The 13,647-nt window shown below is 39.0% G+C and overlaps 1 protein-coding gene across 1 annotated transcript in view; it reads left to right on the top strand.

Moving 5' to 3' along the window:
- The first annotated feature begins 477 nt into the window (after positions 1–477).
- Positions 478–13,647, top strand: part of LOC134793784 (rho GTPase-activating protein 39) — a 41,623-nt gene continuing 28,453 nt past the window's right edge. The window contains exons 1-13 of the mRNA XM_063765456.1: positions 478–582; positions 970–1,062; positions 1,547–1,675; positions 2,917–3,059; positions 3,490–3,604; positions 5,348–5,450; positions 6,986–7,095; positions 8,343–8,438; positions 10,904–11,037; positions 11,274–11,423; positions 11,995–12,128; positions 12,565–12,681; positions 13,270–13,422. Coding sequence (XP_063621526.1) covers positions 478–582; positions 970–1,062; positions 1,547–1,675; positions 2,917–3,059; positions 3,490–3,604; positions 5,348–5,450; positions 6,986–7,095; positions 8,343–8,438; positions 10,904–11,037; positions 11,274–11,423; positions 11,995–12,128; positions 12,565–12,681; positions 13,270–13,422 — 1,582 coding nt within the window. The remainder of the gene's footprint in view (positions 583–969; positions 1,063–1,546; positions 1,676–2,916; positions 3,060–3,489; positions 3,605–5,347; positions 5,451–6,985; positions 7,096–8,342; positions 8,439–10,903; positions 11,038–11,273; positions 11,424–11,994; positions 12,129–12,564; positions 12,682–13,269; positions 13,423–13,647) is intronic.

The following is a 13,647-nucleotide window of genomic DNA, read 5'->3' as shown; positions in this document are numbered from 1 at the left end:
TAAAGAACCAATATGTAATCTCGACAAAATTGTTGATGCGTAAACATATCGAAATTAATGAAATGGAACGATACATTATCGTCATTATCGTTTTGTTATTTCTGTCGCAACACATTCTCAACGAAAAACGACTAAACTGTCGCAACTCGCTGCTCGCATCGCAAGTGGCAAGTGGAACGTACTATCGTAAACATGGATGGTTTCTGACCGTCGTCCTCCGTATTTTAGGCAGATTAGATTGTTTACGATGCATATAAAACTTTAGTAAAGTGATTTTCTTTTCGGGAAAATGACTTCAGAAAGGTAATATAAACATATAGTGCTTTTTATAAATAAGTGTCAAATTTACTTCCGATATCCTCAGTTGAAAGTTGCAAAATCAATAAAGTACGCGGAAATCGCTAATGTCACGCCCTGAACTCTTCCTTCCGTGGTGCTTTGCGTTGTTCTAGTGCGGGTGAAGTTAATTGGTTGGTGATGTTTTATTCTAGGGTAGAATGGGTGGAAATAATCGAGCCCAAGACAAAGGAACATATGTATGCTAACCTCACTACGGGGGAATGCGTATGGGACCCACCTGAGGTAATGTTCTACTTTTAGTTCAATATCCTGAATACATGCATAATCTTCGCAACATTTCGCTTATAAACTAGTCTGCGTGGGTTTTTAATGCCAGACTGTTAACTTCCTCAGTTCTGATGAGTATTATTTTGGAATTGGAACACAGTAATTGAATCAACTGTGTCCCATTTAGGAAGAATCTGTAGCTTTTGTCTCACAAAACAAAGTATACTTGAGTGATGGATGGAATTGTGTAGTTAATACTTTAATTAACATTGCAGTATATTAGCATAGTTACTTATTATGACTGTAAACAATTTTTTTATATATTATTCTCGTGTATCATGCAACTATTGCTGCAAACTATGAAAATCCCTTAACATGTGTATTTTATTTATTACATTTTAGGGAGTTAAAGTGAAACGGACAGATTCTTCCCAGTGGTGGGAACTTTTTGATATCAACACACATAGATTTTACTACTACAATGCATCAACACAGGTATGTTTACATGGAATATTGGAAATATCAACTTGTACAATCGCCATCTAATACATTGGAGCAGCCAAGGTGTTAACAATATCTGAACACACACTCTAATACCCTGACAATAGAGGCATGTTCAGATATTTGTGAGCGCCTTAGCCGCTCCAATATACTGATGGTGACTACATGCACACCCTTGTTACTAAAGTAAGTTTATTGTCTAAATGAGTTAATCCAACAGCTGCCCTAAAAGTTTGTCATTTAAATAATAATGTTAACTCTTTATAGGACATTACTAGATATTTTATGGCTTAAATTACCATCTAATAACATCATTTTACCATATCGTTTTTACAATATTAAACACTCTGAATCTGAAACATCTTTTTTTTAACTCATGTATTTTTTTTAACATCAACCATAAAGGGTTGCAGATCAACAGCTTGTGGTAAATACAGAATTATGAATATAAAATAAATAACCAAACTTCTTATTGCAGACTACTGTATGGCACAGGCCAACGGACTGTGATATCATACCATTGGCAAAGTTGCAGACTTTGAAACAAAACACTGATCCACTAAAAAGACGGGAAAGTGCCACACAGACCAACCAAGCTGCACCTCAGGTAAATATCTACAGAGTGGACTTTTTTCACGGCCCAGTAAGCTTATTTAAAAATGTCATCAGAATCTATTAAACAATATTTTAAGGGGTGACAATGATGGCAATGTAAACAGACATTATAATATGGGGTTTCAAAGCCAAAAGACAAACATATTGCTTGTTAATGTTTTCTCTTGATGCCTGTCTGTCTATAGTCTATACCTTATTTCATGATCATAATTTATCTTGGGTGCCAATTTCTTTAATGCAAATAGCATTACCTGATATTTTAATTGGGAACATAGGTGCTCAAGTCCAATGTAGTTGAAGTAATTTGCCAATTAAATCAATTTTCGAATTATAATTGTGTATATTGTAAATGAGTGCTGAAAATACTATGAAGGTGTGGGTTTGTATTTTCTACTTAATTCTACTAGGTATATGAGATATAATCTGTTTAAATAGTTTTATTATGTTGATAATTGCAATAAATTGTGGAAAAGGAATGCAATATTATTATTTTAACCTTTTGAAAGCCAGGCGGCGAAAGAATATGACGTGCCCCGTAAGCCAGGCGTTCGCGATTATTTAAGTGAAATTGAACTTTACTGAGTCCCGCGTAAGTCTCTATTGCATTGGCGAAGCTGACGTCGTTGGCGTCCTTGGCAAGACTTTCCGATGACGGCAACAGCCGTCTGTGGTGGTCAAAAGGTTAATAAGTTTTACATGTAAATGAATCATGTTTTCTAAATAATGCAGATATTCAAACTCAATACTTTTCTGCGAAACTTTCACTCTTACTCAATAGGTACCTAGCTGAAACAATAGATAATATTCATTGAATTTAATGAGGTAATATCTAAAAGTTCAAAACAACTTTAAGGCTTTCCTTACACTATTTTACGAATTTCCTGTGTAGTATGGTAAATTAGCCTTCGTCTTCTAACTTCGTCTGTGTAGAATGATGATAATTATGTTGGATAAAAACTATCCTATGTCCTTTCTCAGGGCTCAAACTATTTCCAAACCAAATTTTGTCCAAATCGGTTCAGCGGTTTTAAGTATGAAGAGGTAATAGACAGACACATATTCGTATTTAATATTAGTATGGATATGCTTAATTGTTAATTTTTAATTAACCCTTATGCAAGATTTTATTCAACAAATTTGCAGCTCACTGTACATTAATAAATAACTATGAACCAGTCTTGGCAGATTTTTATATTACAAATTATTCCTTTCTAATGACTCATTACATTTCAGGCTCCATCATTAATAGATCCAGTGAGCAGCAATGGTAACAGCACAGCGGCGAGCGCCAGCAAACTATCACCCAGCAACGCCAAGAATGTCTCTCTGCCACAGACCAGTCCGGTGCGGACCAGGCGCGCACATTACCACCATAGGTGAGGACATAATCTGAGAAATCCAGGTTTATCATACTAACATTAGATATAGGATTTCAGTTACAAGAAGCATTTTAGTCAAACTCACATTGTGTTATTTCCCAAACATAATATTTATTAATCAATCAATCTGTCAATTTGAAGTCAATCTGCCACACAAACTGCAGGGTGACATAATTCCATTCGGTGTGTGGCCATTTATAAAATACTATCACTTATTCTTTGGCTTCTATTGTAGAAAAAATGTCATAGTTCTATTCTGACCTTCTGAGTTACGTCAAGATCTAGAAGAACGTGGTCTCTGCAACTGCACACTTTTATTTCGTTTCCTGTGCAGCCATTTGTACAGCTCCACTCTTGCTTAAAGTATGTATTTAATTTAGTTCGATTATTGTGGTTTTATGTAACATTGTAAATATTATTTGTTCAGGAATAGCGGAGAGAGGCGAGGCAGGCTGAGCGAGGACGGAGCGAGCCAGCTGTGCCGGCACACCGACTCCGGCCGCTCCTCCGACAGCAGCGTCAGCAGTCAGCGTCGCAAGCAGGTGACTCACCGACCAATAGCGGAGAGAGGAGGCAAGCTGAGCGAGACGGAGTGAGCCAGTTCTGGTCATAAGGGACATTTTTTGTCTGTCGTACAGGCGATTCTTCTCTGGAACGGGCATGCAACTTTCGTAAGCGAGTACCGTAAGTGAAAATGCATACTGGCAGGTCAAGCTTGGTACTTTTTATGGTACCGTACCGAAAGAGTGCCAAACGCAAGCCATTTTCGTTGTATGGCAGTCTTTAAATTGGATTCGAATTCGCACGTCGGTCCGAACTCCGGTGTGCGAGCGGGACATTGTTATATACGTACATAGCTCTGTCACGCTCTTACACTGGAGCGACGTGAGTATAACCGGAAGTACTTAATCAAAATGTCTTCTCTGTTTGTTTCGTCGTGTAGAATCGTCAGGAGTGAGTGAAAGTTTATTTTATTCTTTATATTTGCAAATGATTGTTTTAGTTGGTACTAAGAAATCATTTGTTTAATTTCACCTCATAAATGTATGCCCGTGACTGTTCATTCTCGTTTCAGATTGAAACGGGTTTGAATTTACATACGATTAGCATATGACCCAGTTGTTCCACTGACCCGCGGAACGCGTGACGTAACTTTAGATACACTATCGTCCTAAAACACTGTGTATAGTAAATCGTTTCGTGGCTAATGTACTTAAAGGTTAAAGCCTTAGAGGATATAACCAACGGAGACGCCATGTCTAAAATTTTCGGTACAAAATAGTCTGCCGTTTTTTGCGGGGGAGGGGCACATCAAATGTATAGGTACGTCATGTCAGATAAACGTCAGTCCATACATATAGTTGACATGTGGTTGACCATTGGCCGCCTATTTTCGACAGAGGGGAACGCCTGTTAATGGCGGCTCCATTGTTAATTACTCCGAGCTTAAAGCATATTCAATGAAAACAATGCAATTAAATGGTTAACCGCAAAAGACGTGACTGCTGAAAATATAAAAACACTTTGTCAAGAATGAAGAGAGAAATTGGGCGGACTAACCCCTTAATTCATAAACGTGCTACAAGCCTCAATTAGCTAATAATCGTTTGTCTTTATCTGTAACTGGGAAATTACTTGAAAAAAATAAACCGGACAAGCGTGAGCCGGACTCGCCCACCGAGGGTTCCGTACTATTAGTATTGATTGTTATAGCGGCAACAGAAATACATCATCTGTGAAACTTTCAACTGTCTACGTCGCGTCGCGAAACTTTCAGCTGTCTAGCTATCACGGTTCATGAGATACAGCCTGGTGACAGACAGACGGACAGTTGGGTCTTAGTAATAGGGTCCCGGTTTTACCCTTTGGGTACGGAACCATAAAAATTATCGCGGCACACGTAAGATTAATATATAAAAGCGCCCTTATTGTGGCCTAACTGAATAAATATTTGACTTTTTAATAATATCACATAAAAGGAATATCTGCGAAGTCGTTCCATACCATATTGCTACCTCTACTCTTGCCAATATTTAATTTGTCTTCAAATTTTTGGATCAGTTATTCAACCTTTCAGTGATAATCAAAATTTTGCTAAAGACCAGCAACCATGTATTTCTAAGTATAAATACCTAATGACGATTAAAGTCCATACAGTGTTGTTCTGTCTATTAATAAATTGCTTCTTAGCCAGTGGTCCGCAGAGCCGAGTAGAACCAATACTTTGGGTTGACTGTATATATTCCTGTTCCTACATTTAACGGGTTGTCTATGTGTATCAGCAGGAGCTGGCGGCGGCTGCGTGCGCGCCGGTGTGCACGCCGCAGCTGCGCAAACGCAGCGGGCCCGCGCCGCCGCTTGAAGCCGACAAGTGGTCGCCGCACGCAGGTACGTACCATCGTCAATAGGGTATTTGACATTTTTTTATTAATGGTATCAATCGATCAGGTTTGTTTTGAGGATCAAATGTCTGTATGGGACCCATTGTCTTAAAGCAGCGGTCGGCAACCTTTTAGCAGCCAAGGGCCAAATAGTAGTTACCGAAGTTGACGCGGGCCGCACTTTGTTAATATTTATGACTTTATCAGACATTGTCGTTTTGTCAATATTACATACAAAATAGCCAGGGAGGCCCGCTGGCCGCAAGTGGGAGGTTCGCGGGCCGCATGCGGCCCGCGGGCCGCTAGTTGCCGACCGCTGACTTAAAGCAATACAAAAGTCACAAATGACGGTCAAAGTCTGGCACCCGCATTTTACTGACGAAACGCTTCTAACAAAATGGCAATACATTATGACGTCACCGTGTAACGTTAGAAGTCGTTTCGATGTATGGAAAACAAGAAAATTGCGATTTTGTCGGTGAAATATTGCGTTTATGTATATTGTTGCTATACAATATTTTTTTTAATAAAATGTAAGGAATCGAATGGTACCATTATTTTTTCCTATTTGGAATTTGAAAAAAAGTTTTTTTTTTTTTTAAACTTTGAGGTCTTGTATTTTTTTATTATTCTGATATATTTTTTAAGTTTCCAATTTATTGCAATAAATTGCTCATTCTCGATCTATTTCACTAGATTTAGTTATACAATTCAACATGTGTCAACAACCCTATTCTGCTAACTGACAAATCGTTAACCTTATTGCAAAGACATAAGGCCCACTTATGGTCAGTTAAGAGTGTTGCTGTTAGCAATACATTGTTACTATACTTAACGCTATACCAACTGGCGACTGAGATCATAACATCTCCTTTACCCTTGTTAAGTGCAACCAAGTGTGAAAGAGATGGCATTATGACCACTTAGTATTGCGGCAAGTATAGGGTGTAAGCTGAGTGGTCGCTCGAGTGTTGGCGACCGGCGGGGCGTCCAAGTGCAACGCCCCGCGGAACACGTCGCTGGTTGCTTAGCCAGTTGGAGGCCGTATCTTAGAGCCAGTTGCACCAATCTCGATTGACAGACTGATCAACGACAAGCAGTGAACTATAAAGTTTTCTATACAATACAATTTAAAGTACATTTTAACAGTGAAAACTTTTTTTTCCGTAATAGCAGTTGTAGTCTGTCGATTTGTAACTGGCCCCGAGCCGCTAATCCTTTGTCTATTGTTAAGTAAAACCGTACGTGCCTCTACCTGTAAAAAAAGGGTCGTGTAATTCTCTACGGTTCCTGAGTGCTGGCCAGTCGAATCAATCTAAAATGTGTCATCGAGATGCGTAACAAAGGCGCGTTATCGGAAAGCGCACCTACACTGGTTTTTTGAGCGTTGGACTAGCCCGCGCTCACGTGCCAATTAGAAGAATTAAGACCCTTTTTTGCAGGTAAGTAGCACGTGCGGTTTTACTTAATAATAGCCAAAGGATTAGCAGTTCGGGGCCAGCTACAAATCGACAGACTATACGAACTAAGCCGTTGTTGCAGGGTTGAACAGGAGTGGCAGCTTCGTCTCGCCGCGGAAGGACGCCTCGGACGACTCCATGCACGAAAAGTACTTCAAGTCCGTCGAGAGTACACCGTTGACCAAGCGCAAGGTATACACTTTTTCATTTCTGTTGATTCTCAGCAAGTTATGGGGCTACTTAGACCTTATATCAATGCTAATCGTAAACTTGACCTAAGACATGACTAAGCGCCACTTGCACCATCCTACTAACCCGGGGTTAACCGATTAAACCAGGCCCCAATTTCACCACGGTGACAGGTGCGACAATTGTAAAATCACTGTTGCTGACGTCACAGGCATCCATGGGCTACGGTTACCATTTACCATCGGGCGGGCCGTATTCCTGTTTGCCACCATCATTGTATTATTTAAAAAAGCTTTATTATATCGGAAAAAAAACAGATATTTCTTTTGCGAAGTTTCTGACAATTGTCAAGATTTAGAAGAATTGTAGGTAATTCTGGACAGGTAATGAGTTATATGTCGAAATTTCGTGACAATTGTAGCGTTTCTTGTGACAATTGTCATAAAATTAGCAAGAGAAATATCTGTTTTTTCCGATATAATAAAGTTTTTTTTAATAAAACAATGATGGTGGCAAACAGGAATACGGCCCGCCCGATGGTAAGCGGTAACCGTAGCCCATGGATGCCTGTGACGTCAGCAACAGTGATGTTTTACAATTGTCGCACCTGTCACCGTGGTGAAATTGGAGCCTGGAGTTACCATGGTTACTAGTACTATTTGACACTGGGTTAACGGTTTGACCGCGTAACCTCGGGTTAGTGGGATGGTGGATCTACATTTTTGTGTCTTAGGTAAATTATAATTTGACGTCGTATTCAATCTATTAGATCGAATATTTGACAAAAGGTGTACTTGAATTTGGTTTCAAGTATTTTTTAATAAAGTAATTATTGTACAATTAGCATCAAAAGTAGCAAAATAGGTAAGGTGTTCAAAATTATCTTAACAATTCTTTATTCCTTTGGTTGACTGGTAGAGAAAGCCTTACCGTATTAAGTCCGTCATTTTCACGTGATTTTTATTGTGCAATAAAGTTTAAATTAATAAATCACTTGTTGTTGACAGATTAGAGTATGTAGCCATTTTAACATTTTTAACCACCTCACCCGTTTAGCAAATTTTCTGTAGTCTGGCAATTACAATCTATCTGTAAGTAAGGAGAAAGAAAACTATACTCATTCCTTTCACTTGGGTGCTAGTACTAGCGTAAGAGAAAGACAGATGATTTTCTCCGTCTATGTTTGAAATGAGACAGTCCTGGGCCAAACTATAGCTGACTTACCTTTACCGTCTGATAATGATTATTAGTTGAAGCAGCAATCGGCTGGGTCGTCGTGCGAGTCGGCCTCCCCGCAGAGCCCGAGCAGCCCGCTGCAGAAACCGCAGCCCCAACCCTTCCTACAGGTACGTACAAAGTTTTGGCAAAAAGAAAAAACATTTTTGGTACAAGCTTTTATCGCTGACTGTACTTTTCTTTCCACAGGCAAATCATACTCATCGAGATAATTTTAACAACCCCAATAACTAAGTAGTTTGCTTTGTTTTATCACAGATCCATGTCATTATAATATTGCATTGCCATCCGATGTACATATCGACTACCGTAGGCTCAAAGGGCGTAAGGGACAAAATGGCGAAAATGTATTTTTTTCTCTATCGAATGGTATATTTAACGTCTCGATAACTTGAAAAAAATGTCCGATTAGCCCTATGAAAAATCAATGCTTGAACACAATTTTCCAACGCATTTTGCCGTATCTGCCAATTCAAAAAAATGTTGTGAGACATTTTGGCCCTTTTGCATCGGAAATTTTATTAAATATGTGCTAATTTTTTGTCAGTTACGCCTATATGCAATAGAATTTTGAGTGCTAAATGTACGTTACGCCCATAACTAGTGGATATTTATACGAGTGTTAGAGAATTCAATGTAAGATACGCCAACGTACTATGTACAATTTCTAGTTTATAATTGTTGCTTTTTGTGTTTAAGTGGGATGACCTAGTACTTTCCATGTCAATTTTTTTATCAAGTAAGTACTTGATAAAAAAATTTGACAATTTAAACTGAAGTAGTGGGTACTTTTTTCATCAGTTTTATGTAAATAATAAAACATGACTATATCCAAATGATAATTATGGCGATTAATTAAGGTTAGAGTCTAAACTTCAGTCAAGCTAACCGTTAGACTGATAACTTTTAGTTCTGTCTGTGACAGGGCCATTTGCAATTTTGATTTAGTCGTAATATTAATACTTTTTTGTTTAAACCCTAATTTATAGGATTAACCTTATGAAAGTTATTGTCTATAACGTTTGGATTAAAATCCATAGAAGTACGTAGGCCTGGCCATATGCCTTTTTTGCTACCTACTCTGATGTTATGTCATAAATAAACGCATATTCATTAAGTTTTACTGAACAGACATACAAAATGTCAAAACTACTATTGTACCTAATAGTATTATACCTAGTATATAAAAGTAAAATTTATGATCAAATTTAGATTACAAACAGAAATAACGCATAGGTACATACTTATAGTAAAAGTATTTTTTATAAATTGTTTTGATATAAGTACATAAATATATATAGATGGTAGGACAGCAGTGATTCTGTTGAAGGAATATAAACAAATAAAAAAAGAAAACATTGGATTTGAGGCTAAAAAAACGACCTTTTCCACGTTTAAGTATCCAAAATAACAAAAATGGGGAAAAAACTTAACAGTGAATACATTTTTATAAGTTTTTGAAAAATAAATTGTAAATTATAGTACTTAGAAGTATAGTGTTCCTTAAATGCAAGTTGCCAATATTGCAACGAAATTGTTGGATTTACGCCAAATGGTATTAAAACAGTTTAATTTTTTGTACATTACGCCCTTTTTCTAATAAGATAAACCATAAAAAAGAGGCTTAAGGAACGCCGTTCTTAAAAACAGTCGTGTTTTTTGGCGTAACGGACATGCTATTTTCGTAAATAAGCATTGTATTATAAGTTCAAGCAATCAGTTTAAAAGAGCTCAAAAAGTTAAGAATAAGCCACATACAGGCATCAGTTTATTCATACAAACAAAAAAGTTATGATTTTTTTTGTCAAAACAAAACTGTTTTTTGGCTCTCCTGAAAGATCGCGTTTTGTCCGTTAAGCCCTTTGAGCCTACGGTAGTCGATATGTATGCAAAATTTGAGCTCAATCGAAAATCGGGAAGTGGGTCAAATTCCAAGATAGTTTCCAAGATTTGACCCACACTAACAAACAGGGCAAGTTAAATAAAAGCTTGTAAAAAAGCATAAACCGATAAAGAATATTGTGATCGACACTTGTCAATCGAAGTTTTAACCTCGGAAGGGCCCATATTACACGGTACAGTACGTTTCAATCTATTTGGAAGCTTTCAAACATCAAATAAAGTAGCAATTCTTATGTTTCACTGCTTTTTCAAGCAATCGAATTTCATTGCTATTTACTAAACAACAAGGTTTAAATTAGAAATAGGAATGTTTTGTATGGCGAGCCTTACGAGGTTAAACCTCTGGACCTTAACAGATGGCTATTAAATCGTATTAGATACGCTGATAATTATAACAATTAACCAAAGAATTGAAATAGTACATTACGATACAAGTGCGAAATGTAAAAAAAAGTAAAGTAGCGATAAATTAAAACACAACCGAAGGGAGTGTTTTAAATCGACACGAGTTGCGAATTACCTTTTGGCACGTGTATTGTACAACGTTTTACAGTACATATGGCCGTTTAAATTTTCGACATACGGACGTATAGTGCTAGTTACCGCCCTAGGGCGGTAAATTAACACCATAAGTACTGTAAAATAATTAGGATGTGTGTGTTGTGTTGTGCAGACGTCGGCGGCGCGGCCGTCGCTGGTGTCGTCCATCTCGCTGGCCACGGACGCGGCGGGCGGCTCGCGCGTGCTGCACAGCCTGGAGCGCCCGCACCAGCTGTCAAGACACGCGAGGGAGCGCTACTCCGACAGGTGCCGCCACATACTTGTCGTGATAACACGTCAGTGGAGTCCCCTTCACTGTACTTGGACTCAGATTGCACCGTTTTAAGTTTATGTTATCCTCTTCTCGCGAGGCCCGAATCGGGCGTCATCTCCTTCATTGGTTAAATTCCAATTTTTGAAACTTCCAGGTCACTATTTAAAAGCGATAGAAGAAGGTTATCTGTTTATCACAAAAAAGGCCTTCACGCTGGATTCTCTTGCAGACACCTGGACAAGGATCGGCTGGTGGAGTTAGAGCGAACGGAGCGCTTCGACAAGCAGGCTGCGTATAGTGTGGACAAACCCTTCCGGCAGACCAGTTTAGACCTGCGACATCACGCGCCCAATTGGCATCCGCCGAGGGAGTTTACTAGGTTACTTATATTTAAGCCTACAATTAACACTGATCGCCACAGTCGTCAATAGTCGACAACGCTATGCCGAGGCCGAGCAAGATAGTGGGTGTTTAAGAGTATTTTAGGATAGGGTATTCTCCTGCTATTTGCTAATATGGAATTTATATGAAACATTCAGTACACATTGACGTCACGGTCAACTCACCTACTTTTTATATTTCTATCCAATTTATTAAATAGAACTTGTGTTTTAAAATAACTGCTAAATATCTATGTTTTTAAAATAATTATCTGGTGCTTTATTTCATGAAAGGTGGTGTGCTTTATTTGGTGAAATAATTTATTTTAAATACAGTTAGATACCCTATTGTCGACGTGTTAACCCTATGGCTTATAATAATATGAATTTATTTCAAAGTGAAAGGGTAAAATTTTGTCTAATTTATAACACCTCAAATCCTCAATACACCATGCATACTCAGCCGCAGAAATCGCTTTATTTCTAAAGTAAATAAGAACTACCGAGAGATTACTTCGCTTATTTCGCTATTACAACATAATAGTACTCATACTTTAAATGTTTCTCAAGAAGGCAGCAGGCGGAACCGGAGCGTTACACGTCCAGCAAAAGTTCGTTATCGTCCGGCAGCAGCAAGCGGCAAGAACCACACCACAACTTCATGCGGCTCTGCTCGGCCAATGAGCAAGACAATATGGCCGCCGGTAAGTCGCCAGAAGCATATAATATATTATGATTAATATTAACACATGTATCATATACCTATGATACAAATGAATGGTCTGGCAACAAGCGGAACCGAACTGTATTTTTATTTTTCTACAATCCGTGAATGTCAATCGTTAATAAAAAGTCAGGGAAAGTCTCTTTAAATCATGCAGCTGCACTGGATCTAGTAATCACTAATCACCCTAACAGTTCGATTAAAAAAAATGTCCTGGATCCTCCTAAATCCCTGCGTACAATTTTTTGTACATATTCCAAAATCTATTTTGAACTTTTATTGTGTATGTGTAACTAAGGGTTCCAATTTCAAAAACAAAACAATTGCTTCTGGGTCTCAGGAGGGTATAGTTTTCAAGTCCGCAGACGAAGCCTCTGTCATATCTTAGCCTAGCATTTAAAAAAGCGTATTTTCAGTAAACTACAAGATGAAATGTATCAACCTGGACCCGCCGCTGACGGAGCCCAACGTGCAGAAACACAACCAGAGGCTAGAGAGGTCCACGGCGCCGAGAGATCGCGCCAAATCGCGACGTGAGTCCTACTTTCAACTCGTACTTTATTACTATTATATTCCCGAGGACAAGGGGGCGAAACTGATCCTTTCGGGCATTCTCGGCTCCGTTCGGCTCAGCGTTGTCCCGAGCAGTTATTTGGGTTGGCACAACTTGACGTCCCTTTGCGTGCACGACCACAGATAAGATAATGACTTGAATTTTCACAACCCTAAATAGCCGAAAGGGATAGTACCATACATAAGAAAGGGACAGCATGATTCATCCCTAAATCGCTGTCAAACTACGGTTTTCTGGGAAGTTTAATTTCTGTACGGCACCTAGTACTATTACTTATTATAGTTATTATGTCCCGAGGGTCACAGAACGCTCCGAGCGTACACTTTGGACGCCGATGCCGATTGCCATTTGTTTTCATTCGGCGCCACAGTCGGCTATAGCCGACAAAGGTTATATATCTAAAATGAACCTTAACACATTGTAATAAAGTTGACTATTTTGTCTGTCTGTCTATACTATACTGACCGAGGTGTTTCGCGAGGCTAATTCATCACGAGGCGGCTCTCACTGTGTAAGCTTTATAACAATGTATCAATATTGTGTTCAGGTCACAAGAAGCCAGAAGAAGTGGAAGAGTCTCCGTTAGACGCCGACGAAGAAGATGACGAAGGTTCCCCGCTGTACTGCAACTGGGACCTCCGCGGCATGCAGCACCTGCTGCCGTTGCAGGATTACATCATCCAGCAGGCCAAGCTGTCCAGTGAGTACATAAACTTGTGAACTGATCTTCTTTCCTATAGACCGGTAGTCCCATTTACTTGGGGTCGGCCCTCCTCGTATGAGGAAGGTTCCCCGCTGTACTCCAACTGGGACCTCCGCGGCATGCAGCACCTGCTGCCGCTGCAGGATTACATCAACCAGCAGGCCAAGCTGTCCAGTGAGTATATATACTTGTGAACTGATCTTCTATCCTCTAGACCGGTAG

Source organism: Cydia splendana, chromosome 9 (genome assembly GCF_910591565.1).
Source record: "Cydia splendana chromosome 9, ilCydSple1.2, whole genome shotgun sequence".
In the NCBI taxonomy this organism is placed as follows: Eukaryota; Metazoa; Arthropoda; class Insecta; order Lepidoptera; family Tortricidae; genus Cydia; species Cydia splendana.
The sequence above is the reverse complement of the archived record's forward strand: the minus strand, read 5'-3'. Positions and strand labels throughout refer to the sequence as shown.